General features: G+C 48.8%; 11 protein-coding genes across 14 annotated transcripts; 4 read left to right on the plus strand and 7 right to left on the minus strand.

The window, feature by feature from the left end:
* Positions 1-32: 32 nt before the first annotated feature.
* TrAFT101_002780 (uncharacterized protein) lies at positions 33-1,455 on the plus strand (the record flags this gene model as incomplete). The annotated part of the gene is made up of 3 exons (XM_066126701.1): positions 33-897; positions 975-1,226; positions 1,340-1,455. The coding sequence occupies 3 exons, from the start codon at positions 33-35 to the stop codon at positions 1,453-1,455; spliced, it is 1,233 nt and encodes a 410-aa protein (XP_065982806.1).
* A 6-nt stretch (positions 1,456-1,461) lies between these two features.
* RPS26 lies at positions 1,462-2,611 on the minus strand. Of its 2 annotated transcripts, XM_024899477.2 has the most exons (5): positions 2,534-2,611; positions 2,435-2,468; positions 2,137-2,264; positions 1,975-2,077; positions 1,612-1,807 (listed from the first exon to the last, which is right to left on the minus strand). In XM_024899477.2, the coding sequence occupies exons 2-5, from the start codon at positions 2,455-2,457 to the stop codon at positions 1,705-1,707; spliced, it is 357 nt and encodes a 118-aa protein (XP_024763897.2). In that variant the 5' UTR covers positions 2,458-2,468; positions 2,534-2,611; the 3' UTR covers positions 1,612-1,704. The 2 variants fall into 2 exon arrangements, with proteins under 2 accessions (XP_065982807.1, XP_024763897.2); XM_066126702.1 differs by having other exon boundaries at positions 1,462-1,807; positions 2,435-2,611.
* A 168-nt stretch (positions 2,612-2,779) lies between these two features.
* On the plus strand, positions 2,780-3,853 carry UBI::CRP6 (Ubiquitin-40S ribosomal protein S27a). 3 transcript variants are annotated; one of them, XM_066129442.1, is made up of 3 exons: positions 2,780-2,827; positions 3,068-3,451; positions 3,551-3,853. In XM_066129442.1, exons 2-3 carry the CDS (start codon positions 3,077-3,079, stop codon positions 3,635-3,637), a joined length of 462 nt encoding a protein of 153 aa, XP_065982809.1. In that variant the 5' UTR covers positions 2,780-2,827; positions 3,068-3,076; the 3' UTR covers positions 3,638-3,853. The 3 variants fall into 3 exon arrangements, with proteins under 3 accessions (XP_065982809.1, XP_065982808.1, XP_024763898.1); XM_066129441.1 differs by having other exon boundaries at positions 3,072-3,451; XM_024899362.2 differs by having other exon boundaries at positions 2,780-3,451.
* Positions 3,854-4,097: 244 nt separating this feature from the next.
* Positions 4,098-6,435, minus strand: TrAFT101_002782 (uncharacterized protein). The gene is made up of 3 exons (XM_024901753.2): positions 6,144-6,435; positions 4,953-6,075; positions 4,098-4,895 (listed from the first exon to the last, which is right to left on the minus strand). The coding sequence occupies exons 1-3, from the start codon at positions 6,311-6,313 to the stop codon at positions 4,656-4,658; spliced, it is 1,533 nt and encodes a 510-aa protein (XP_024763899.1). The 5' UTR covers positions 6,314-6,435; the 3' UTR covers positions 4,098-4,655.
* Positions 6,436-6,725: 290 nt separating this feature from the next.
* On the minus strand, positions 6,726-8,055 carry CHIB1 (Endochitinase B1; the record flags this gene model as incomplete). The annotated part of the gene is made up of 3 exons (XM_024903454.1): positions 6,726-7,773; positions 7,834-7,935; positions 8,012-8,055. The coding sequence occupies 3 exons, from the start codon at positions 8,053-8,055 to the stop codon at positions 6,726-6,728; spliced, it is 1,194 nt and encodes a 397-aa protein (XP_024763900.1).
* Positions 8,056-8,708: 653 nt separating this feature from the next.
* On the minus strand, positions 8,709-12,764 carry TrAFT101_002784 (uncharacterized protein; the record flags this gene model as incomplete). The annotated part of the gene is made up of 3 exons (XM_024899447.2): positions 8,709-10,749; positions 10,804-11,611; positions 11,666-12,764. The coding sequence occupies 3 exons, from the start codon at positions 12,762-12,764 to the stop codon at positions 8,709-8,711; spliced, it is 3,948 nt and encodes a 1,315-aa protein (XP_024763902.2).
* A 323-nt stretch (positions 12,765-13,087) lies between these two features.
* Positions 13,088-15,469, minus strand: TrAFT101_002785 (uncharacterized protein). The gene is made up of 5 exons (XM_024899361.2): positions 14,533-15,469; positions 14,419-14,473; positions 14,306-14,365; positions 13,728-14,256; positions 13,088-13,678 (listed from the first exon to the last, which is right to left on the minus strand). The coding sequence occupies exons 1-5, from the start codon at positions 15,174-15,176 to the stop codon at positions 13,182-13,184; spliced, it is 1,785 nt and encodes a 594-aa protein (XP_024763903.2). The 5' UTR covers positions 15,177-15,469; the 3' UTR covers positions 13,088-13,181.
* Positions 15,470-17,417: 1,948 nt separating this feature from the next.
* Positions 17,418-19,272, plus strand: TrAFT101_002786 (uncharacterized protein; the record flags this gene model as incomplete). Its single annotated transcript, XM_024909513.2, has 3 exons — positions 17,418-17,882; positions 17,949-18,500; positions 18,565-19,272. 3 exons carry the CDS (start codon positions 17,418-17,420, stop codon positions 19,270-19,272), a joined length of 1,725 nt encoding a protein of 574 aa, XP_024763904.2.
* A 110-nt stretch (positions 19,273-19,382) lies between these two features.
* On the minus strand, positions 19,383-20,634 carry TrAFT101_002787 (uncharacterized protein). Its single transcript, XM_024899505.2, has 2 exons — positions 20,049-20,634; positions 19,383-19,960 (listed from the first exon to the last, which is right to left on the minus strand). Exons 1-2 carry the CDS (start codon positions 20,474-20,476, stop codon positions 19,567-19,569), a joined length of 822 nt encoding a protein of 273 aa, XP_024763905.1. The 5' UTR covers positions 20,477-20,634; the 3' UTR covers positions 19,383-19,566.
* A 371-nt stretch (positions 20,635-21,005) lies between these two features.
* Positions 21,006-23,596, plus strand: TrAFT101_002788 (uncharacterized protein). Its single transcript, XM_024907611.2, has one exon. The coding sequence runs from the start codon at positions 21,361-21,363 to the stop codon at positions 23,179-23,181; it is 1,821 nt and encodes a 606-aa protein (XP_024763906.1). The 5' UTR covers positions 21,006-21,360; the 3' UTR covers positions 23,182-23,596.
* On the minus strand, positions 23,004-26,008 carry TrAFT101_002789 (uncharacterized protein). The gene has a single exon (XM_024907612.2). It carries the CDS (start codon positions 25,851-25,853, stop codon positions 23,787-23,789), a length of 2,067 nt encoding a protein of 688 aa, XP_024763907.1. The 5' UTR covers positions 25,854-26,008; the 3' UTR covers positions 23,004-23,786.
* Between the last annotated feature and the right edge of the window lie 293 nt (positions 26,009-26,301).

The raw sequence follows: 26,301 nt of genomic DNA on the forward strand, positions 1-26,301 counted from the left end.
CAGGTGCTATTATCAAACCGACATGCTATCAAATGCCTGAGCCGCAAGGCGGATCAACCCGAAGAGCGCTGCTTCACAACACAAACCTTCGAGAGCAAAACGCTACAATTCCATTCCCATATATTGAGTCTGTGGATTTCCAAACGGATGGCGTTGATCCTTTGTATCTCACGCTGCGAGATGCCGCTGAAGGGACCCATTACATCGACGTTTCTAATCGTAGTTACATCGCTATCGTGGACTCGCTTTATAATGCCATGATAATCGACGCAAAAGGGATTCATTTCTCAACGAAGAAGTGTGAATATGATGTATCCATCACGATTGACTCCATGTATCAACAACTTGCTGCGCTGTCTGGACAAGTCTGTTCCACAGGCAGCCAGCATCGGAAACGAATGAATGATGCAGACTTCAACCAGACACTGTATCTGCGAGACCAGTGCAACAATCCGATTAAGCGGACTGTGCGACGATATCCATCGCTCAGGGTTGGAGACACAGATTGCAATGACATTGAAGTCGATGAGGATACTGGTCGATGGCTCTTTGACTGCACATTCCCTGGCTCAGACTCGGGCACCTTGAAATGTGAATGGGCTGTCAGGAATGACATTGAAGAGTTTCTCTTTACGGACCCCTTTGGTGGTGCTTGTCCTGACTTGTCCACCGTTATCACAACTCTGGAAGCCAACGGCCAAGATTTCATTAATCCAGAATCTCTCCGAACCGAGCTCTACAACCAGGGTCTAGACGATGCGCAAAAAGCAGAGGCCAACCTCATTGTCATCTACTATGAACAGCTGTGGGAGATCCTGAAGCAGGCTTTCTCGAAGCTTCGCACTCAGCCCCGGGCAAAACGAGCGCGATTCAAGAGTACATCGACGTGTATAACCGGTATCGTAACTTTGAGGACGATATTTGCGAGGATCTTCACGCCGGAGACATGCCATTGAAGATGAGCCTCCGTGCAGGCGTAACCACCATCGACGCCATCGCAAGACTGAACTGGGCGCCAGAGAACCCCAAACCGTTCAATGTGACGGTTCAAGATCCAGCCAAGCTTGCGTGCTGCAGCCCTGGAAGCGATGCGAAGAAGGACGAATCCACTGGAACGTGTGAATATCCCTTTAGCGCTCACTTGGGCGATACGGGCTGCGTCTGCGGAAAGACGGCTTCGGGAGCTTCTGTGGCGTTTGAGATTACAGAGTGTGAGAACTTTGTGAGTGAGTGTGAGAATGATGATGATTGTTCCAAGGCTGGACATCCGACGTTTGTTTGTCTGACTGGGAGTTGCTGTGGTGGAGGAGTTTGTGCTGATCCGTATGAGTGTGCGCAGAATGGGTCTGCATTGGTGAGGCCGAGTCTCTTCTTTTGAATTTGACTGTTGAGATGAATTTGGATGTGAATAGCTGGGTATCGTTTGTACGACGTAGGTGTAAGCAAAAATATTGAGTGCCAAATAGTTTGAAATTTAAACCATCTGCTTTCTGACTTTGCAACCCTGGTACCAACATTGAATACAGATTCCACAATGCAGTCACATGGCAAAAAAGGCACATAATTGTGTGAATTTTTAACAAGAAAAAGTCCGATTCATTTAGCCGCCAGGATTCTCTTTGTCCCGGGTATTCATCTAATCAAATTTTTACATGAAGACGTTAAACGTAACCAGACTCCGCCCAACACCATTATTCCCATAATTTAGACCTTGGGGGCAACGGTGGGGGTGATCTTCTTGCCGTCCTTGTTGTAGCGGACACGAGGAGGGGGAGCACGGTTACGGCGACCCTCGCGGGAACGGACACTGTTCAGTTCTGTCAGCTTCTAACGTACCTTTGTAGAGGGGCGGGAAGGGGTGTATATATGTTCGAGAGCTGGGACAAAGACATGTCCCATAGTACAACCAAGGCTCATCTGAAGCACATACGCCATGATGGCGCAGTTGTAACACTCCCATGGGAGGCAACGTACCGGACAATCTTGCCGTGAATGGCACAAGAGACGCAGTACTGCAGCTTCAGGTACATCTTGGGGACGGTGTACTCGGCGAAGACAGAGGCATCAGAGATATCACCTGGAGAGGAGGAGTTAGCGGATGCGAGTTCTGTGCATTGTGGGCTCGATTCAACGTACGGATGGCAGCGGACTCAACCATGTTGCGGATGGTGAAGCGCTTGATCGCCTTATCCTTGGGGGTGCATCGCGAGCAGTTGCTGCAGCGGATGGGCTTGGTGTGGCCGCGGCCCTTCTTGTTGCGGCCGCTGTTGATACGTTAGCATCCAATTTGTGTGCTTCAAGCTCATTCTGCGACGTCAATCTTCAAAAGCAGCCATCGACACGAAATTATATCCATCCACAGACAGATTAAAAAATCGTGGATAGCGGCATGCCAGAAGGAGCAGAACGGAACAGATGAAGAGGGGAGTCATACTTGTTCTTTCTCTTCTTGACCATTTTGGCGGTGTCTGGATTGAACTGTTAGATTCTCACGCAGGAAAGAAGAAAAGAGAAAGGAGTTCGGTTCACGTACTGGAATCGGTGTTTGTCAAAAAGAACTTCGCCTAGGGCTAAGCAAAAGCTGATTGTGCCAAATCAATACATCGCCTGCTCGCTAGTGTGCCCCACACAATGACCGATCAGCAGCGCAGCCAGCAAAATTTCGCGAGAGACAGGGCAGCTACCGCGAAAACCCTAGGTCAGGTGATCCCGGTTGCCGCTCTCCGAGCAGGGAAATTTCTGGCGCGGCACACCACTAAAAGTAGTTCTCACTCATCAACCGCAACATCTGAAGATTGCTTAGGACGGCAGTAATTTTATTGTCGAGGTATGTCTGAAAGATGCTGCATTTCTATCTGCCCTCCATGAGCTCCGTGAGCTTCATGAGGGAATCATCTTTGATGTCTCTCTCTTGAAATGCTTTTCCGGAGCTCTTTCCCGTGCTTCCCAAAGTACCCCCGTCGATGGCGCAGAGACAATTTGCAACATCGAACGGCTTCTTTCTTCTCCCCAGACGTCGTCTCACGCAGCAATTTTTTGCCAGGCAAAAAAAATCTAACCCTTCCAGTTAGGCAAGATGCAGATTTTCGTCAAGACCCTCACGGGGAAGACGATCACCCTTGAGGTGGAGTCTTCCGACACCATCGACAACGTCAAGTCCAAGATCCAGGACAAGGAGGGCATTCCCCCGGACCAGCAGCGATTGATCTTCGCTGGTAAGCAGCTCGAGGATGGCCGCACCCTGAGCGACTACAACATCCAGAAGGAGTCTACCCTCCACCTGGTCCTGCGCCTGCGTGGTGGTGCCAAGAAGAGAAAGAAGAAGGTCTACACCACCCCCAAGAAGATCAAGCACAAGCGCAAGAAGACCAAGTTGGCTGTCCTCAAGTACTACAAGGTCAGCAACGATGGTAACATCGAGCGTCTGCGACGAGAGTGCCCCAGCGACACTGTGAGTAGCCCCCTGTTTGCCGTTTCCATGCGGCTTACAAAACTTTCCCGAAAACTGTGGCAAAAGTATTTGGAATCTAACATGAGTTTGCCTTTTTAGTGCGGCGCTGGTGTCTTCATGGCTGCCATGCCTGATCGTCAGTACTGCGGTCGCTGCCACCTGACCTACGTCTTCGACAAGCAGTAAACGACAAAAAACTTTTTTTTTTTAAAATGGAATGAAAATTTGTGGATTGGACAGCTGGAGCCATGGGACTGCCATAACAAACAAAGGCGTTGATGTAGCATAGAGAGCACATCCGGCGGCTTCTGGTAATGAATGCTTGATTTAAGACACGTTTGGAGTTTCGGGAACTGTAGTTCATGTGACAATGTGCAATGAATGCCGTATAAAGATATACCATCTCCGTGACGATTGTGTTAATGTTCGGGATACCGAGTGCTGTATGAGAGATAAGGTCCGTTCTGACTGAGAACGCGATATACCCTGCCCTCCGATATCCAAATTGTTTTAACCCTGCACGAGAGATTTTACGATTTAGTTGGCCCGCTTTAATCGCGTATGGGGCCTTCTCATATTACTCCGTACTCTCTTGTAGTAGTTTCAATCACATGCATTACAAAATATCACGAAATATCACGCGACAGCCAGATTGTAATTTTGTAACTTCAATTCAATTATGTTGATGCGAATAACCTGAGTTAAATCGAACAATGCAACATCGAGACCGGGTATGCATCCCTTCATATGTACAATAAATTAGTAGCAAAGCTGTTTTCCCTTGAACGCCATTTCCAGATTTCCTTACAACTCCCTCAAAAGTGAAGCGCAGATACCACTCCAGGTCCAGAGCCGACATCTCTAATGCAACCAAAGTCTACTCAGCTTCTGGAGTCTTGCTGTTCTTTGCCTTCTTGGTCTTGTCCTTCTTAGGCTTTGGCTGCGAAAGTTTAGTTTCCTCAGCCATCACCGAAGAATCCATGCCAGGATCGGCAAAAGGTCCGCTGGCTTGCGAGGCAGCTAGATCAGACACGGCGCTCAGATTTCCTTCCTTGCTGAGTTCCTTTTCGCTCTTCTTCTTTTTGTCGGTCTTCTCATGAGTCAAGGCTTCATCTTCTTCGCCGCCATCTTTGGACTGCTCTGGTTGGGCTACCTCAGTGATGGACTTTGAGTCAGTCGAAGCCTCCAAGTGCTGGGAAGCACTCTACTCATCCTTCGACTTGGACTTCTTCTTCTTCTTCTTCTCCTTCTTGTCATCATCAGCGTTAGCCATAGGAACATCCTCATCCTCATCGCGCTTGCGCTTCTTCTCCTTCTTGTCCTTCTTCTTGTCCTTCTTCTCTTTCTTGTCCTTCTTCTCCTTCTTGGAGGCAGCCTCAGGGGCATCAACCATGTCCTCATCAAGGTCCAATCCGGCATCGCCGAGAGACTCCATGACAGATTTCTAGTTTAGAGTTAGTTTGTATTCAGGAGAAATTCAGTGGAGGAAGTCGTAACATACAATAACATCTACATTCTTGGTGGGGCGCTTGCCGGTGGCGTAGAACTCGAGACGCTCATCTACCTGCTGCTTGAAAGCATCACCAAACCGGGTGGAAGGCTCATCGGAGAAGACGTCGATACGAGAAGCCATGGAAGCCTTGTTGGCCACGCATCGAGACATGCGGCCCTTGTTCTGCTTGCTAGCCTTGGCAATGGCACCAGCGTGGAACAGAAGACCAAACTTGGGAGTGTTACCCTTAGTCTTGAGCGCACGGAAGAGGGCCTTCTCAGCTCCAAGAATCTGCAGGGTTGATGAGGGGAGCTTGGCCAAGTTGGTGAGAGAGCCTGCATGAGAGATGAGACGGGCAGCAACGCTAGATCCAAGCAGGGCCTTCAAATTGGGGGCGACCTGGTTCAACTTCTCATCAAGATAGTTGGAGGTTGATCGACGGTTATCGGCTTGCTTGAGGACAAGCTGAGAGAGCTGATCAATGATCTCAAAATCTGTGGGAGTAAGATCATAACCCATGGACACCTTGGCGGCATCAATGATAGCCTGGGCCTTTTCTCCGTCCTCACCAAGGACAGCGGCGATGTCGTGGAGCTTCTCATCGGACAGCAGCTTTCGGTTTCCAATAACACCGACGAGCTGAGCGTAGGTGTAGTTGTCTGAGGTAAATCTCTGGAGCTCAGGGAAGTGCGAGCCATACCATTCACGAAGGCGCATGAAGAAGCCGTTGACACCCTTGTCCTGGAAGTCGACGGTGGCAATAGCCTGGATGATGTGGTTGTCGTTGCGGGTGACGTTGAACTTGACCTTGGCACGAGAGTACGCGTGGGCCAGACCGAGGGAGGCCTTGGTGAGATCACCAGTCTGGAGACCCTTGAGCAGCTTCTCAGCGTGCAGACGAATTCCACGGATAAGTTCGGCAACAACCACTGAGGTTTCGATCGTCTCGATGGAGAGGCCGGGGAACTGAGCCTTGATGGCACCACCAAGGTTCTTCTCCGCCACACCAAGAGTAATCTTGCTCTTCTTGCCGCTCGTCTGGGGGAGATTGAGCTCAAGGACCGACTTGAGCTGGTCGGAAACGATACCCTCAGAAATCAGGTTGACGTTCTCGAGAGCCTCGACGTGGCCGCTGTCGTTCAAACATGTCAATTCCTGGCCCAACTGAGGGTTCATCGTCAACTAGGAAGAAGGCATTACCTGAAGGGAGTGAAGTTGACAAGATTGACCATTTTGCTGAACTTGGGCAGCTCGTTGACGGCGGTTTGCACCTCCTTCAACTTGGCGCCGACGGCATCGGCCTGGTGCACCACATTGAAGAGGGCATAGCCCAGGGCGGCCTCGAAAAGGACGTAATCTACGTGCGCCATTGTATCTCTGTCCAGGCGGCGCCGTTAGATTGAGAGGAGAGACGCGGTGACTGCAATTGGTGGCAGCTTTTCGGTTTGGTGTTTTTTCCAAGATCTTCGCATCCAAACTTTTTTTTTAGTCGACGAAATTTTCTGGTAGCTTTGAGCATTAGCGCACGGGCCAATAGAATTTTGCAGCCGGAAGGGACGTTGATGTGGGATGTATCACGTGAGCGGAGAGCGGGGCTCGTCTGGTTTGGGGTGCAAGGTGAACTAAAGGTGACCTGTAGCTGACAGAGTGCGGCAGTATCGATGACTTCTATATGCTCAATCATTTTCATTTTTTTTTTGTCATTTGTACTCTATTTTACTTTAATCTTTCTATCTGTTCTCAGATGCCAATCTATAGTCCTTTACTGGCTCCTCCTAGCCCTTAGTTATTTGGGAATCCATTCTTCAAGTTGTCGTACTTTGACTGCGGATAATCAATGCAGTTGTCCTTCCTCTGGAGAGCTCGGGGCCCGCCAAACTCATTGACAACAATTCCAATCAGGCTATCGTGGCCCTCTTTATCACCGCTGCTCTCCCACCACATACCGCCCCCGAGACCCCACTCCTTGATGTACCCAGCCTTAACTCTGCTAGCATGAGGAGTATCGTAAGAAACAAGCTTTCTCGTCTGTGGGTTATAGCAGTAGCTGGCGCCAATGGCTTGGTCGTAAATCTCTTGTGACCCCTGAAGAGGAAGAACCTTGTAGTCGAAGATGCCATTTTCCCAAGATCCTTCGCCAATACCGTTGTATGGCCTACCCGGACCATCTGTATTCTCAAAAGCACGGCCATAGATGGGCATTCCGAGCACAATCTTGCTGGGGGCTACACCATTCCTTGTGTAGTGGTCAATGGCCGCGTCGGTGGAAAACGGTGTAGATGTAGGATTGTCATGCGACACGTGGAGATTGGCCTGATGTCCGCTTGTCTGATCCCAAGATCCAGCGTAGTCGTAGGCCATCAGATTCCAGAAATCAAGATATCTGTCCATGCCTGGGATATCGAGAATTCGAAAGTGCGTGGGTCCCGCAGGACAGGCTACAGTCAGCTCGAAATGGCTGTAATTTGGAAGCGTCGCTGAGTAGGCATCCAGCTCTCTGCGGACAGTGGCAAGCAGCTCAACAAAATTTCTCGCCTCATCTGCATTTTGAGGATATTCCCAGTCAATGTCCAGACCGTCAAACCCGAGATTTTTGAGAAGCTCAAGACTGGATTTGGCGAATGTCTCGCGGCCTTGCTGGGTGCTAGCCGGTCCCTTGAAGTTGCCGCTATAAGTCCAGCCGCCAATGGACAGCAGAACCTTGAGATTTCGGTTGCGCTTTTTGAGGAGGTTGAGCTGCTTGAGACAGCCATACATGTTGTTGCCGGTATCATTCCACGAGTCACCCTCCCAGTGAATGTCCGTGTCCGCCCAGCCATCAGTCATATGCCTGCATATATAATGTTAGACAGAGTGCATCTAGGATGGAAGGAGAATAAAGATGGCCTACACTTCTCCGCTGTCTTGGCGAACATTGGCAAAGGCGTAGAGGACATGAGTCAGTTTATCGGCGGGAAGGTCTTGCGGCCTATGCTTTCTAGCATAGATGGCCCTTTGATGCACACAATTAGTATCAATTGGAGGAGATGCGTACACATGCTAATGTTGTGTAACTAGATGATGCATACCAATTCACAAAGTAGGCGACTGAGCGATAACCGCCCTCAGACATGGTTATTTGTGATGAAAAGTAATTGGAGATTGGTATGAAAGACAATATTAAAATGAGGCCCGCAAGGAGAATGAGGTATTTGGGGACAGCTAGATCCCTATGACGAAATATGTTTGCTGGTACTTATCCAACAGGAGCTGTGTTGGGAGGCAAGTGGCTTTGAACAAATGGCAGCCCTTTATATACTTGTATGGCAAACACAAATATGAACCCTTGCTCTGCTTCCTCTTTGGAATAACATGAACAAGTAATGAACAAGTCGCTTGGCGACCCAGTCATGGTGGAACAGCTCAATGGCGGCCTCAGATGCTGTCGCGGCTTTCGCCCCAGCCTCCACTTTGTATGCGCTGTCGAAGCTGCTGACTGGCCAGCACCGCCTCATCGACAGCTCATCTTTTGCTTGTCCATGCCCACAAACGAGCCAATACCCATGTGCAGACTTGCTTTTCCTGTTTAGCAGGAACATATGGAGCAAGCTAGTTGACCAAATTCATGTTGACCAATTAGCTCTTTTACAGAGTACAAACTGCAGCCTACTGATATGTTTTGTCTGCTTGTCGCCCCAGCTGTGCTTGATGGTTAGGTAGGTACCTAGTACAGGACCATATGTAAGAGTACTAAGGCAGTGCCTGATTTCTATCTTATAGCCCGCATTATGTTATATGCATCATGTAAGTGCCTGGATCAGCAGCACCGTGCTCCAGCAGCAGCTTGACAAGTTCTCTCTTCTCCCTTGAATTTGCCCAAAATAATGCCGTGAAACCACTGTTATCTGCTGCATTAACTTGAGCGCCATTTTCCAGTAGTAGCCTGACGCTATCCTCGTTGCCGGCAAATGCAGCACAAATAAGTGCTGTCTGGCCGTCACAATCTGCTGCATCAATTTCGGCTCCATATTCTAGTATCAACTTGACGGTGTTAATATTAGCCTGCCCAAACAAGTCCTCTGAGCATGCAGCCTTCATTAGTGCTCGCTGGCCGTCGTTATCTGCTGCATTGACTTCAGCGCCATACTCTAGCAGGACTTTAACTGTATTCTCATGCCCAACACTGGAAGCGTGGATAAGCGGAGTTTTGCCGTTGATATCTGCTGCATCAATTTCAGCGCCGTGTTCTAGCAGGAGCTTGATGGAACTGCTATTATCCTCCCCAATCAATGAGTCGGAGCATGCAGCAGCCTTCGTCAGCGCTGTCTGGCCGTCTTTATCTTCTGCATTGATTTCAGCGCCATATTCTAGCAGCAGCTCGGCGATATGACTGTTTGCCTCCCTGACTAAAACGTTAGAGTACATGGCCTTCATTAGCGCTGTTTGGCCGTCGTTGTCTGCCGCATTGATTTCAACGCCGTGCTGCAACAGAAGCTCGACGATATTAGCGTTACAGCTACCAGAAGCCTTAATCAGCGATGTCCGGCCGTATTTATCGGCTGCATTGATTTCAGCTCCATGCCTCAACAAGAGCTTGACAATGTTAGTATTAACCTCCTTATCCACGGCAGAGCGTGCAGCGTCCATCAGCGCCGTCTCGCCGGCTTTATTTGCTGCATCGATTTCAGCTCCATGCTCCAGCAAGAGCTTGACGATAGCCTCCTGCCCCCTTCCAGAAGCTAAGAAAAGCGGCGTATGACCATAACGATCTGTTGTGTTCATTTCAGCGCCATATTCCAGTAGGGCCTTGGCCATGTTCTCGTGTCCTTTTTGTGAAGCGTAATGGAGCGGCGTCCTACCCCTTTCATCTGCTGCATCGATCTCGGCGTCATTTTCCAACAGCAACTTTGTGATACCCTCGTCTCCGCATTCAATCGCAATATGAAGCAGCGTCCGGCGCCGGTGGTCTCTTATGTTCACCTGAGCGCCGTAATTACACAGTTGTCTGACCATGCCCTCGTGCCCGCCTTGAATGGCCCAACAAAGTGGCGTGCGTTCAAAATGGCCCGTAGCATTCGGATCATGTCCACCTTTAAGCAGGTTTGTAGCTATATTCTCCAACCCAAAATGTGCCGCGAGATGAAGGCCTATAATCCCTTTATAAAAGCGTTGTTGGAAGAATCTCCGGTGCCCGAGTAGCCCCTGGGCGGCGGCAGACACCTTTACTTCGGAATTAAGAAAATCTAGGATCGGTTGTGTCTCTAGAGATGCAAGAGCATGGAAGCCCCAGTGCTTCGCAGCATAGTTGTACAATGGATTCGATGCTATCCGCTGCTCAAGTTCACGCTCCGTCCTGCAGTTGCCGCTCTCAAATGCGCGAAACGAGAGATACGTGACGCAGGCTGTGGTGATCTTTGTCTCTGCATCTTGAACCCAGGGTCTCCCCTCTCCCTCAAAGTATTCTTGGATTGTATAGTGCGATAACCGCAGAGCATTGCTTTCGGCATCATAAGTGACCAGGCCAGCGCAGATGGAAGCTAAGATTTCTCTGTCTGGGATGAACTCCTCGTCTAACTCCAAGGTTCCCGGCTGGATTGCAACAGCGTGCCGAAGTTCAGTCAAAGAAAGGATTCTTTTGGCATAAATGAGCCAGAATATGACCTTTCTTGCTAGCTGATATAGAAATTCTCCTTGACTTTCGATCCTTTGAATTGATTGCCCATATATCTTGTTCAGAGAATGAGGCAAACTTCGTAATGCTTGTCTGATATGCCCTACAGTTGGCATCTGGGCCAAGGAGTCAATATGGAGCTGCACAAGAAGGAACCTGCAATTAGTTAGACTCAAGAGCTCTCAGTGAAAGATTCGATAAATACCCTACATTCCATTAGAAAGTTGACATAATTTAGATTTTATCTCGTTCTGCAAATCAGGGCTTCTTAATACAAATGATGGGAGTCTAGTCATATGACTATCGATGTATACCTGCACATCCTCATCCTTTGCACTGATTTCGAAGCAGATACTTTGGTTGAACGCATCGACAATATCCTGGATGAATCTGGAGGTCGCAAAGATACTTACATTCGTTTCTGTTTGAAGTTTAAATATCCGAGACAAAAAGTTTTTGCGGCACCCGTCTGTGTCTTGGCACTCATCCAGTGCATCGATAAGGATGAAGACTTTGGAGTAAAGGCTGCTGACACAGCGCAATGTTTCTGACAGTTCATCCAAAGACGGCCTTCTTGGTCCCCTACTGCATTTATCATAGAGGGCCTGCACACATTCTGGTATCGTGGCTTGTTTCTGGACTAGCTGCTTCAGTAGGCTCTCAACTAAATCTTGGATCTTCTGTTCGTAATGCCTTCTGAAATCGCAGTATATATACGCAATTCCTACGCTGTCATCATCTTTGTATCGAGTAAAAAGGAGGTCATCGATGACGGCTGCGCTCATAATAGTCTTCCCAGCTCCGGGGACACCTGGGCAGAATAGCGTCTGCTTGTTAGACTTAATCCAAGATGTATATTCCTTTGACGCAAGAAACCAATGGCAAGTCCCTGTCTGGCGGATACTGATATAGTCACTCTGCTGGAGGGCGAAGCTAATGGGTGTGAGCCAGTCGAGAATTTTCTGGTGCTCTTGATCGCAATGTACCCTAAGAAGCTCTTGAACATCTGTATGGACATCTGCAAGCAATTAATATTTATTCACCATCATTATTAAGCTGGTCAACCACCAACCTTGAAGAAGATCTGTAATCCGACTCTCGGCCTCAACTTTGCTGGGGGGGACTCTAGACAAAAGATCCTTGGCATATGCTGCGGCTGTCATTGATGCATAGCCTTGCCACTCTTTACTCTTATGAGAATCAGAGTAGTCACAAATACCACGAATCACTAAACACGGAAATTGATTCATTAGTCCTGCTGCTTCCATCTCAAAACATAAAACATCTTTCTCTTTAATCAGCCTGTCCCGAATAAGGGCGTCTTTCATCACTTTGTTTGCCGAGGCAATCAAGCCGTAATGAATAGCTGGGTTATCATCTTCCTCAGTGCGATCAGCCCGGACTACTATATCCGATGAGAGATCTCCGCAGCAGCTGGCGCAATTTTCTTCGGTATTTAAAGGATGAGCCACTGAGGATTGGTATAGTCTGTCACTAATTGGCAGCGGCCGCCCATACTTTCGTCGTAGCCTTGGTAGCTTGTCAAGAACATTGTTGATAGCCTCTTCGAGCTTATGGCCGTAAATCTCATAATCTGCTTCAAGCCCATTCACTGCAGTTTGGAGAACTCTTGGTGGCTGATTAAGAAACCCTGTCGTATGAAAAGTTCTATCTTGGATTGCCTTGCCAAAGTCATACTGGATAACGCCCCCAGTTCCGTCGCAAGGAGCACTAACCACGACATCACCCAGCCGTATATCATGCTTTTGGCTGGGAGCGCCGCCGCCAATGCCAACCATTAGACCGATTCTAATGTTTGGAAAGCTATGCAGCATATTCTTTGCAACGCCCGTCGCACTTGAAATCCCGTACTCGCCTTTGGGCAAAACGGCGATAACTACATTGTGCCGCCCAATCTTGCCCAGTGTATAGTCGTTATCGTCACTTGGGTGCACATGCTCTGGTGTCTGGTGCTTCTCGTCAAGAAAGACTTGCGCAGCAACGTACTCTACACTTAGAGCGCAGATCCAGCCGATAGCATAGTCTGCGGATGTCAAGCTTCGCTCAGTAGTGCCGGGGGATGATCTCCCAGCATCATCACTAATCAATCGTCTTCTCTTTCTCTGGGCTGGCGCAATGATATTAGCGTTGTCACTCTTGTCCATAAACATATTGCCTGATTGCTTCAAAACAAGCGTGATCAATGCTGGCCAAGATAAACGCGTACATGAGCGAAAGTCGCGCATGAGTTGTAACGACTCTAGTTGGGGTCACGAGAGCAAGCCAGCCAATTAGAAGATGAATTTGGACAAGGCATCTGGGAGCCTCATCTGTAAGGGAACCGTCAGTGGGCTAATCATCGGCACCCGGGATGGATTTTGCAAAAAAAGTGCACAATTTCTGCCTATTTTAATAGACAATAAATAAACAATACATAGTGTATATACGAATTTAGTATAAGGGCAGCATTTTAATCTACACGCCTGTCACGGGTGTGGTAAGAGCATCATTAACATTATTTCGAAATAGACTAGAGGGAATACAAACAAAACTTGGGTATCCATCATCCTTCTCAGGGCACCACCAATTCAAAATACAAACACAAAATCCTCATTCTCGAGGTCTGTAATATCGGCAAAAGCCTTTCGGCCCTTGGCATCATCAGTTTGAACACCGCTCTCTTCATCGTCCCCTTCAAGCCGGGTATCTCCATTTTCCACAGACAGCCTCTGGGTTCCCTCTCGCATCGCTCGCTCTAATGCTTCCATGCGCTCCACCTCCTCTGCGGTCTCTAAGCTCATATCTAAAACAACTGCACTCTTCCCTAGTGCCACTCTGCGCTTGGCGTGATGTGAGTTGAGATATTTCAGATATAGAGATGTAATCCCCACAAGGACAATGACCATGGTAAAAAACACAACGTTTGCGCGCAAGCCTCGTGAATATGAGGGCGCTTCGTCTGGCGTAAAAAGCAAAGGACCAATAATGTTGCCGGCAGATGAACCAATGAACACGAGTGCTGATGTGCATTTGCGCTTCGTATCTCCAGCTGTATTTTGCGCCGACCAGGAGTAGATGAGTGGTGCTGCTGAGTGTTAGCATCGCAAGTGTTATTGGATGAGAAAAAAACTGACTTATGCCTGTAAAAGTGGAAAGACAGAAATACCCAGCAAGTAGGACTGCTCTATGCTCAATATCATGTGGAAAATGCAGCAGGATCGAAAAGCCGATGATTGGCGGGATACACAAGATGGCAATGACTGGTCCTTTGAGCTTCCACTTCATTGAGACATACGCGCTCAATGAAACTACCAAAACGTGAGAGAAGCCCACTGGAACGTTGAACAGTATTGTCTGGAATGGGTCCGTCACAAAACTTTGGATAATGAGTGGCCCAAAGGTGGATATGCCGTTGGAAGGCACTGAGATGCAGAAGATCATGATGACCCATAACCAGGTTTTGACGTCTCTCAGGGTTTCGAAAAAGTGAGCATATCTCCACTCTCGTGACATGACTCCCATTTGATTATTGCGAAGACGCTCTATAGCAATAACCTTGTCATCGTCGGTGAGGAATTTCGCTTCGGTAGGGGAATCCGGCATCCAGAAGAACATAGCCCCCGAGACCGCGACCGTAACAATACCAAAGAAGAGAAAGATAATCTTGGCCATGTTAGAAAGAGAGATTTAGAGATAGAGTAGCCTTCCTTACCTGGTATGGCCTCAAAGATGAATGAATACTAGCCAGTCCATATGTAATAAGACTTCCAAACTATACCTTGTTAGTGGCCAAAAGGATTGTGAAAGTCAGCATCGTCTACTTACCACCCAAGTCAAGCCGTTCATGCAGTACCAAGATCCGATTCTCAGTGTTTGCTCTCTGTCCAAGCGTCAGCGTTGTTTGATGCCTCTAAGAACGGCCGCAAAGCAATATCATACCGTCGTCTCCACCACATCTGCGTAATAGCAACAAAGGCTGGTCCCACGCAAGCCTCAAAAGCACCCAAAAAGAAGCGGGCAACCATGAGCTGTCCAAAATTATGAGCCCATGTCATCAAGGTCAAAGTAATACCCCAAGCGAGCACCATGACGCTCGTGAATTTGCCGACTGGGAGCTTAACTAGGGCCCAAGCCAAGGGCAGCTGCATAATAAGCTGAGCCAGAAAAACAATGCTGCCGAGCCACGAGAACTCGTCGCCCACTAGGTCCGTGTCATCGATCAGGCCAAATATCGATGCATATGATAACGTAGCTTTGTCGAGGGCCTGGAGGAAGTATACAGAGAGCATAAGTGGAAGCAGAGCGAGATCGATGCGGCGAAGGATGCGGGCGTCGTCGGCCGGAGAAACCGTTATGACCTCGTCTGGTGAGCGGCCCAGCTTGATGAGCAGCATCGCCGCCGCATCTCGATGGCCTTTTAGCTGCGAACCTGCATCGGATGCATGAGATGGTCCATCGGGCCTCTCGCCGTCGTCGTTTGCGTCTTCATCTTGGTTCAAGGCCCGGTAGGGATTGGACGAAGCTGAGGACTGCGATGACGGCAGGGCGAGCTTGACGGTCGTGGAGAAGAGCTTTGAAAGCATGGCGCCGGCGCAAGAAATGATTGCATTTAAAGATGGTATACCCAAAAAGAAGGGTTTGGTTATCTACCAAAAGAGCGGCTGCTGCGATCGCGTCAGGACATGAAAATAAAAAAAGATAACAAAGGAGAGTTCGAGATGTGCACCGTAAGCATGTCAGCAGCGCTTAGGGGCCCTGATGACGTTCCATTGCATGCGTTCCGGCTGCCAGGCACATCATCGCCAGATCTGGGCCACCCTTGGCGCTGAGTGCTGGCTGACAGGGCTCATGTTTTAGCGCTCTACGTTGTTTTGGCGCTCTTGTTTTAGCGCTCATCAGGAGTGCACGTGCGAAAGGCATCTGAGACCATAAGGTCAGACATTGAAATTTCGAATTTCAGCCCATCAGCAAGTGCTGGCAAGATGCTGCAGTAGCTCCCTCTGAAAGTCGCCTTTTGCTGCTAAATTGTTGATTGTCAAATCTCCGCCATATCAAACATTTAATGTTTGTGGGCGACGGCGCTTCGGTGGCCGCATACATGCTTGCATCGTACATAGACGTCGGTGCTTGGGCGGCTGCTCTAACACACTCTTGCCGGAATGTGACGTGAGAACATGAGCCAAGCAACCTGTTGATGGCGAAGCGAAAATTGGAAGGGAGAGTAGCAACAACAATTTTACGTTAGAGCCTGTCCAGGCAATATAACCTGCCTTCGGCTTGTCATTATCCCCGCTTGACATATGTACATGTAACCACTGGGACGTGTAAATGAGGCACTGATTACAAGCACGCCTTCTGAGCTCCCCCAGAACCACAAATCGTGGTACTTCCCATACCATCCAACAATGCAATACACGCTAGCAGGATCGCAGCAAACGACCAAAAGCATTGGACTTATCGGGATCCGTGTTGTCGCCTTGACCTTCACAATGACCACCAGCAGGAGACGCGACGCGCATCTTCCGTCGCTGGAGAGGCCTACTTGCAACGACCACCACCTTGAAAAAAGAAAGAAGGAAGGAGGAGCAGGAGGAAATCTAGCCAATTGAAGTGAAAAGTTCGTATTTACAAACAATAGCTGAATCGACGAATTTACCAATACAAGTAGTGTGATCCAACATATACGCACATAATCACCCTTTAGAGCACATCAATCGCTCGCTGAATAGATGTACATGCTCCATCCTCCATGTCGATGTAACTACATGTATACATGTTGTTTCCTAATCTAGACAGCTATAATATCATGTTGGCTCTTCTGGTCTATAAAATATACCGGTACATGTATAAACAGCCGCTCACATGTTAGTACAAACACTTTCCCCATTTCACTACTACCCGTTGGTTCGATAGATTCGTTAGGTGGCAAGGCGTTGGCCGTCACAGAGTAGTAGTGCTCCATGCTTGTGGCTGTATTTGATATTTTGGGCGGTCTTCTTATAAAGGAATATGGACTCCTACAGGGCTACCCAGCTTGGGGGTTGATACTACATGCATGGTAAGTTCTGTGGCCATTATGGTTGGATCTCGGCCCTGTGTATGGAGCACTCTGGAGGCTTCAGTCAATAGGCAGAACTCCAATGTGCATTGCGGTGCATGTAAGTACCCATGTAGGAGTGGTGTCCACTGTGACTTCAAATTGTCAATGCTCGATGCCTTCTCTGGCATCGATTCCCCGAAACACTGATCCCGTTTGGAAAAACCTTCTGGAGAGGCAACAATGGGCACACATTCATGTTACTGTGATATGCCAATCTGGCTGCAGCTGTATGCGAGACCTAGAAGATGGCATATCCAGCTTGATTTTAGATCACTGGGCTATCCCGCCAACTCATTTGGGACTTTCTTCCGAGCCTTGCTGCACAAGAGTGAATCCTCAGCGGATTATATTGGGCAGCTGATTGATGGCTCACTTCCAAATACATTAATTATGATGCTGTCATATTTTCATATTTGCTCACTGAAGCGGAAGTGGTTGCGGATAGCAATCACACAAACAGTCACTTAGTCACCGCTTTTATCGACCAACACTCCTATATTTCTGATAGAAAAGCGAGCTACTGCTCACTTGAACAGACACACTTTTTTATACTACATGTATCCATAGCCACCCCCTAGTGGTGTGGCCCACATGAAGTTGGCTTCTAAAACTCGATCAAATAAGACGATCCTGAATGTTTTTTTCTCGGTTCACGTCGACTCTGTAGATCGTCTTTTGGCCATCTCCTTTCGAATCTTGCAAGAGCCGCTATCACATCAACGATATGACGTTCCTTTGCATTGATTATAACGTTTATCCTCTCCTGGTCGTTGGGTTGGTCATCGCATTCACAGTCTATGCCGTCTATCAGGCTGCATTGCCTAAACCGTTGCCGGGAATCCCATACAACTCAAAGTCGGCCCAAAGATTCTTCGGAGACGTTCCATTTTTCAAGAAAGCAAAATACCGTCGACAGTGGCTTTGGAACCAGCCACGAGAGCATGGAGTCCCAGTATCTCAAGTCTTCTTGTTCCCTTTTCGCCGACCGACGGTACTTGTGACCGACTATCGTGAGGTTGTTGATATCTGCTCGCGACGATCGAAAGAGTTCGACAGAGGTACTAGGAATAAAGAGTGTATTGGGGTGGTGGCTCCAAATTTTCACTTCACGATGCAAACTGCAGATCCTCAGCTCCAATTTCACAAGAAGCTTATTCGAGATCTAATGGCGCCCAAGTTTCTCAAAGAGGTTCGTCTTTGTCTTAGCATTACACGTACTTATGGGTAAGGGATTGTATTCTAAGAACAGTGTTAGGCATCGGCACCTCAAATATATGAAAAGGCTATTGCTCTGATCGCATTGTGGAAATTGAAAGCGTTCAAAGGATATGGCCGACCGTTTTCAGTGAGCAGTGATCTCTATTCAGCAACACTCGACATGATATGCGCTGTTGCATTCGGAATGGAGGACACCAGCTCTGCTCTACAACACGAGATTTCTCATGTGCAAAACATAAGCCCTACCTTTCCTAACGTCGAGGGTGCACCTGCTTGCTTCCCACCAGCTCCTGTCACACCTGAACTCGAAGGTCTCTTCAACATCCCAGAAATGGTGTCGATAGCTCAAGCAAGCCCCTTCCCTTCATTTTCTCAAACCCTCGCTCTTCTCAATCCAAAGCATGCGCGAGCTCATTGGAACAGGAAAACCCTGATAATGCGTCAGACAGACAGGAGTCTGCAGAGACTTACTTTGGCAGGCTTACCTGAATGCAGGAGTGCTCTGGATCAATTGTTATGGCGAGAGATGAATGCCGCGAAGGCGGTTGGACGACTACCAGATTACTACTCACCTGTTATTCGAGACGAAGTAAGGCCATCGCAATTAATTTACTCCTGAGAGCACGTATGCTAACGAGACGTGATCCATACAGCTTCTTGGATACCTTCTTGGCGGCCACGATAGTACAGCCGCTACCTTGTGTTGGTGGGTGAAATACATGTCAACCTACCAATCGGTCCAAATTCGACTTCGAGATGCACTGCGACAAGCTCATCTTGATGCTTACCAAACGTCTCGACTACCCACAATAGATGAAATATGCGATACATCTGTTCCATACCTAGACGCTGTCATGGAAGAAACGCTCCGATACGCCTCTATTGCAACTCTTATTGTCCGAACGTCAACTTGCGATACGCAGATCTTGGGGTACCAAATTCCCAAGGGCACAGACATAATGATGTCGCTGACGGGCCCGTCAATTACGGAGCCTGCTTTACCAATTCGTGAAATGTCACGATCTTTGGAATCACAAGAGTCCAAAGATAAAGTTCACCCCTGGGATGAAGATGTATCTCAATTTAAGCCAGAGAGATGGCTTAAACTAGTAAAGAATACCAACAGCGACGAAAAAGAAGAAGTGTTTGACCCGCGAGCTGGGCCAAATCTTGCCTTTTCAGCCGGCCCTAGACAGTGCTTTGGGAAAAAGCTGGCATATATGAAGCTGAGAGTGGTGGTGACGCTGTTGATTTGGAGCTTTGAGTTCCAACAGCTTGATCAGTCTTTAAACGGGTCGGATATTATAGAGAAGCTAGTAAATCTGCCAAAAGATTGCTATGTCAAACTCGCAGGAGCATGATTGAGACGGTACCGCTGGACTTGGTGGTATTTAATACGTATACCCTCTCATCCGCACGATGCTTATAACTGGGTACTTTAGAATGCATTTTATGCAAAGGAGATAATCCAGAAATAATAACATGATTTTGTCAGCTTGCTATCTAGCGTTTATGAAATTTAACAAAAAAATAAAAAAAAAGTCTAACTATTTTAATAAGAGCAGTTTGCCTGTCTATCTCTAGATCCATTCCTTTTACCCGCAATCGCCATCCATATATGTCTTAATTATTTTAACCCGGTATGTGTAACATCCTCATACGGCCTCAACAAGCGCAATAGGTGCAGCTACTAATGGCTCTGCAGCCTCAGCTTCGCGAGCCTCGGCCCATCTGTTCAAAAGGCTCAAATAGCCTTGCCAGAAGACGTTAATGGCGCCGGTGAAGAGGGATCGATACTCCAGCGGCACAAAGCTGAGGCTAAAGGCCATGACAAACGGCCAGATCTTGCAGGAATTAATCCAGCTTGTGAGCAAAGTATCTTGGACGCGCTGAACAGCGCCGCTGATGCCGTCACCTGCGAGCAAGGCTTGCATGCTGAAGAAGTAGATGTTGATGCCGGGGGCAAAAATGAGCTGATTAATGAATATTTTGACTCCTAGGGAGAGTGCACGAGATGTGTAATTAAAATTTTTGGCAAGGAACATGAACCTTTAGAAGTGAAAGCATGGCTAATCAGCATGACATTTTTGTGTGAAGCTCAATAGCAGAGCAGTCATGATTGATGTTTTTGACTCACCATGAATAAGCGGGAATAGCCGTACCGGCTCCGATGATGATATTTCGGACTGTTCGTGAGGGATCGTAATCATCATCATTCATGCTCTGGGCGCCCAAGTCGGCAAAGAAGAAGATGAACATTGAAGTTATCGTCTGAGTCACATACGGCCTCTTTTTCTGAGATCGGCCGTATGCCTGAGCCGCGCGAGTTACGGGACCCAGGCGCTGCCATAGTGGACGAGAAATGACTGTATTTTGTGTTGCTGTTGCTACTGCTGATGCTGATGCGGCCAGACTGCTGCTTGGTATTTGTTTTGAGATTTTATCCTGAATCTGTGATGATGACTGTGGTGATGAGGAAGATGACTGGGCACGGAGTTGGTGCCGTGGTCGGAATGCCAATTGAAGTTGCCGCCGGACAAGAGACCGGAAAGGAGACGACGCCATGCCTGGGGAAGCCTTTGTCTTTCTTTGGTAATTTTTTCTTCTTCTCCTTTTTCTTTCCGCTCTTTTCTTTTCTTTTTTGTTTTCTTCTAAAGTTATTGTGTTAAGCCGAGAGTCTATGTGACATCATGAGTTGAATGATTCAACTTCTCTCACCCGGGCCGGGAGGGTGAGACTCGTTTGAATTTGAGCAGCACCATTATAAATATAGTAAGCACGGATCAAACCCGCGCCTTTCCTTAACTAGTTTTCTTTGATAAGGCGTCGTCGGCGTCGGCGTCGGCATTGCCATTCCGTGGCCTGCCATTTGTAAGCCGTAATAGGAAATTTTCGGACCTGAGGGCTCAAACCAAGCTGTGGCTTGAGCCGGAACATAGGCTCGTATATTAATTGGCATGTACTCCGTACCAATGCCGGCTATGCCTAAGCAGTCTTTCGAATTAGCTTTTTTTCCTTTAAAGGCTGCAAGACTAAGATTTCTAGTCGTTACCGTAGATCTCGTTTCCATCGTACCTTCAGAGATGCCTGCCGTCGATGAGCCCTCGCTACCCAGGGCGGCTATACTCAATCCCGACATGGAGCCCGCAATACTATTTACTAGTATTATGGAGAAGGGCAGTTATCCCATCCAATAACTCGACAGTTGTGAATTATGCAAATCGACATAGGGCCCGGCATAACGCGTTACGGACGAGGACTAGCCTCAAGCATTAATCCCAGCAGCTGCTTGGAGAAAATCAGGAGCTTCTTCCGCCAAAAGCTTCCACCCCCCTCACCGTAATAACCTCCCAATTAGCGTGGAGCTTACAAGCAACGAGCTTCCCTTTGTCGAAAGTATCCATCTGTCTCATTATCACTGATTAGGAAGCCCTGCGCAGCCCGTCACAATGAGCGACTCCAGCTTGACTGAGACCGAGACTCAGACGAGCCGGACGGCGGCCAGCCGGTCCACGCCGTCCGTCAGCGGCAGCGCTGATACTTGCACCAGCCCAAGTGGCGGTAGCAGTGCAAGTGGCGGTAACTTGATGATGGACGACCTCTGGGTCGCGCTGCCAAAGCCCAGCCAGAACCACGCGCCGGAGTCGCTGCCGGACCGCATCCGCAGGATCAGAGTCGACCTGGAGGAGCTCGAGGTCTTTTACAGCATCTCCGTGTCGCCGGGCCGCCACGAGCGCCTGCGCCGGTACTTCTCAGACGAGCTCAAGGCCCTGTTCAGCCTCGACTTCGAGGCCATGAGCCAGTCCGACAAGGTCGACTTCCTGCTGCTGCGCAACTTCCTGCGCCGCAAGTCCCACTGGCTGTATGCCCAGAAGGAGTCCAACAAGGAGATCCAGCGGCTGATTCCCTTTGCCCAGCTCATCACGGCGCTGTGCGAGGCTCGCCGAGATGTCGACCCCCTGAACAATGAGCGCGTTGCACAGCAGCTCGACGACATTGCCAAGCTGGTCGGCCAAGTCAAGGAGGGCATTGAGCATGACCGCATCAAGATTTCCAAGACGGCTGCCTACAAGGCTTCCAAGACCGTCACCGAGCTGCGCGGCCATCTCCAGGAATTCTTCAACTTCTACTCGTCGTATGACCCCATGTTCGACTGGTGGGCCTCGGCGCCTTGGAAGGCGGCCGACCTTGCACTGTCGCAGTTCATTCCGCTCATTCAAACCAAGTTGGCGGGCATGCATGAAGGAGAGACGGGAGACATTATTGGCGAGCCAATTGGCAGGGAGGCCCTGATTAACGAGCTCGAGGCGGAGATGATTGTCTACTCCCCTGAGGAGCTCATCAACCTCGCCAAGGAGCAGTTCCAGTTCTGCGAGGCCCAGATGAAGACTGCATCCGTCGAGCTTGGCTACGGCGATGATTGGAAGAAGGCGCTGGATTCTGTCAAGAAGCACTTTGTCCCTCCCGGCGAGCAAGCAGGCTTTGTGAAGACGCTGGTTCGTGAGGGCTCTTCCTTTGTCAAGGAGCACGATCTGGTCACCGTCCCACCATTGGCGGAAGAGGTATCCCGCATGACCATGATGAGCCCCGAGATGCAAAAGGTCGCGCCCTTCTTCTTGGGCGGACCGCTGATCATGGTCTCTTACCCCACCGCCGAGATGTCACACGAGCTGAAGAAGATGGTTATGCGTGGCAACAACAGACACTTTGCCCGCGCAACGGCATTCCACGAGATGATTCCCGGACACCGTCTTCAGCTCTTCATGTCCGAACGATACAACAGCCACAGACAGCTATTCACAACACCGTTTAGCATCGAAGGCTGGGCCATGTATTGGGAGTACGTGTTCTGGGAGCGAGGTGACTTCTTTGAATCGCCAGAAGACCGCATTGGAACTCTGTTTTGGAGAATGCACCGCTGCGCTCGCATCATCTTCTCCATCAAGTTCCATCTGGGTCAGATGACGCCACAGGAATGCATCGACATGCTGGTCGACTGGGTTGGCCACGAAAGATCCACGGCTGAAGGAGAAGTCAGAAGGTCGTTCAACGGCGATTACGGCCCTCTTTACCAGGCCGGCTACATGGTGGGTGCGGTGCAGCTTTTCGAGCTGCGAAGAGAGATTCTGAAGAACGGCCACATGACTGAGAAGGAGTTCAACGATTCGTTCCTTAGGGCCAACTTTATGCCGATTGAGCTCTTCAGAGCCCTGGTTCTAGATTTGGAGCTGCATCCCGACTATACACCCAATTGGAAATTTTACGAATGAAATGATGAAAGCGAAGCCCTTGAATCACGAAGTTAAGCCTTGAACGATCAGAAACGGAAAGCGAACAAAAAGCAAAATTGAAATTGAACTTTTTTTTTTTTATCTCGGTTTGGATTTGGATTGAGTTTGGACCCTCTTTGTTTTTGTTTTTATTTTACAAGAGAGTGTATTATATCGCGTCTGCATGCATCTGCTCTTGATCTCGTTTAGCAAGTTTTCGTGTATCGCGCACAGCCACAGCAAACTGCATAGCGAAGCGATAATTACATGTAGTTAAACAACGGTTTTCTTTTTTCTTTTTTGTTTGGTCTCTAATGGTTTATGATGAGAAAGTTTTACAAATCAGCTGTATACTCAAATATATTGATTCCAAAGCATGTGTGGTATTTTTAAATGATCACCAAGGCCGACCCAGCTATGAATTCTAAACAAATCTATTCTATTAACCATAGATAGACTTAAGGAAGTGCAGTGCTGTGTTCCTAGGTATCAGTTACATGACAAGGTACAAAAAAAAATACACATAACGAGAGTTCCTATCCTCCTTCTACCAAACGCCAGATACATGCTCTTCAAATGCTCCAAAGGATTGACTGTCATCCACTTCAAATGTCGGCCTCGTCTTCATTGAGAAGCTCCAAACCACTGTCATATCTTCTCTTCAATCTCCTAGTTCCCATCTGACTCGGGTTGTGGACAATCATCCGTGAATTGTCCGATTCTCCCTCAATAGTGGCAGCACGTCCACTAGCAGAAGCCCCATGAGCATCTTCAAGGAAGCTCTGACTCAAGTACAAAACTCGCTGTAGTTCTTCCTTCATTGAATCCATGGCGTCTTTCGCCTTCCTCCTCTCCTCTTCCATCAGACCCCTCATCCCGCTATTTTCAGCCCGTAGAGCATGAATAGTTTCGCGAGCAACCCGCAACGACTCAGTAACTCTATCAATCTCATCACGCAGCTCTGCGACCCGCGTATCACGAACAGCAAGAGCCGCGCCGTGCTGCTTCCTGATGGTGATCGTTTGTCGAGCAAAATTAGCCTCAGTGGAGCTCATCTCGTTAAGAAGCTCTGCGGTTTGAGCGACTGCCTCTTCAATCTTTGCTTCTAGCTCGGCAATTGTGGCGTTTTTGGCGGTGAGTAGTTCTTCGCTTGACTTTTTCTGAGCAGCATGCGCGTTTATTGATTCACGATGCTCAGTCTCCATGCGCTCTATTAACCCTTCGAGCTCTGTTATATCACGAACGTAGCCATCAACGGCGCCTTTGAGTCGGTTGTTGCCGATTTCAAGCTCCCTGATGTGACTGTCTTTCTCATCCAAGGCACGATATGCCTCGGTGACTTTGATATTAAGCTCTTCCATGACGGAGATTCGTGAATCAAGCTGCTTGCGTAGAGAACGTTCTATTTCATGATATTTGTCAATCGAATCTTCATCTTCCCTTGTCTTCCTTGACAAGGTTCGCATGCGATCCAGTAGTAGATCCAATATGTCGGCGCCATGAGCGGTAACAGGCAATGTGGGCTCTCCCGGTGCGAGATACTCCAGCTCGAGGCGAGCAGACCGAAACTCAGAAGCAAGCGACATAATCATCTCGCTGGCATCAGTACCTGGAAACCCTAATTCGCTAATGGCATTGGTAAGATGTGTAACTGCTGCTGCTCGTTCGGACATGGTTTGTAAGAGTAACTGGACCTGGTTCTCGATTGCTTCGAGGGAAGACGACGTCCCTTTGTCCCTTAGAGTCCCCCCTGATAGTGCATCGCTTATGCGCGCACCCAAGGCGTTATACGAGTCCAAAGTTGCTGTCAGTTCCTGTACTTCAAATTCCAAAGTTGCAATCTCGTCTTCTAGCTGCTTCTTATCTGCGTCTGGAGAGTTCAGCCGCATCTCAGTATGAGCATCCGGGGTTGGTGACACATCCTTAGAGAATGGCGATACAGGCCTGGTTGGACTTGTTGCGGGAGGAGTTAAGAAGGGAGGTCTCGCTCGAGATGGCGTGTTGGTCTCCGCAGCCATATCACCGAAATGGTCCTCATCTTGAGTCATGTCCATGAGGTCATCCGTTGAAGCAGTACTTGGTGTCGACGGCCAGACGCAGCTATAATACTGTGTAGCCTCCTCGCTTGCTATGCTTTTTGTCGCAAGCTGGCCTTTAAGTTCTTTTACTTGCTGCTCCAGTTCCCAAATCCGTTCGGTATCGAAAATCATGGTTGCATTTTGCATTCTATAGATTTCTCTGTCACGGGCTCTGAGTTCGGCCTTGAGCTTGGTAATCTGTGCTTTAGCCAACTGTTCACTGCGCCGTTTCTCTTGGTCAATTTTATTAAGCATATCGCGGAGGCCATTGCGGCGCATCCGGCGCTCAACCCGGCCATCAATTGTCTGGTGAAGATTGACAGCCGCGGGTTGGCCATTTAATCGAGGAGCTGAGCCAGCGCCGCTTGCGGGGGCGGCCGACCGTCTATTCGAGGCTGTAAGAGATGTGCGGCGCACCATTGGAGTAAGACCGCTCAAATATACGGCAGAGCCTGGGTCAGAATGTCGAGCGCCTCTCTTTCTTCGGCGGGGAGTCTTTGGAGCAGCCGATGGAGCCTGAGGCTCTTGCGATCTGACATTCATGCTGGTGCTGCATCGCCGGCCACGGCGTAACGCAGCAGAAAGGTCCTCCATTTTCGATGGATTCTGAGGTATTTCTGCCTTCTTTCTTTTTACTTTCACATTAATCACTCTTGAACGCGTAATAAAAGCTTGAACCCGACCAAATGATGGGCAAACATCACGGCATGGCTCATTGGTACAATTTATGGCACCATCAACTTCCGAACAGCGTCCAGCATAAACAACCCACATGAATGCATACTTGTAGGCTCAGCCTAGACCGCGTCAGAGACTTGCCCCTCATCTGTCATGACCGTGTTCGCGCATAGATTCGTGTAGCCCTTGCAGCCAACCCATGCCCAAGCCGGACCTCCTTTTGTTTACATTTTGCCTGCTCGAGTTTAGCGCCCGAATGGATCGGCCAGCCGGCCCCGCTGCCTCCGGGACAGTTCTCTATTTTGTCTCAGACTAGATGTGCTGTCTACATGTATCTAAGTGAACAATATGCTACCAGTGAGGT

This window comes from Trichoderma asperellum, chromosome 2, assembly GCF_020647865.1.
Source record: "Trichoderma asperellum chromosome 2, complete sequence".
Taxonomy (NCBI): Eukaryota; Fungi; Ascomycota; class Sordariomycetes; order Hypocreales; family Hypocreaceae; genus Trichoderma; species Trichoderma asperellum.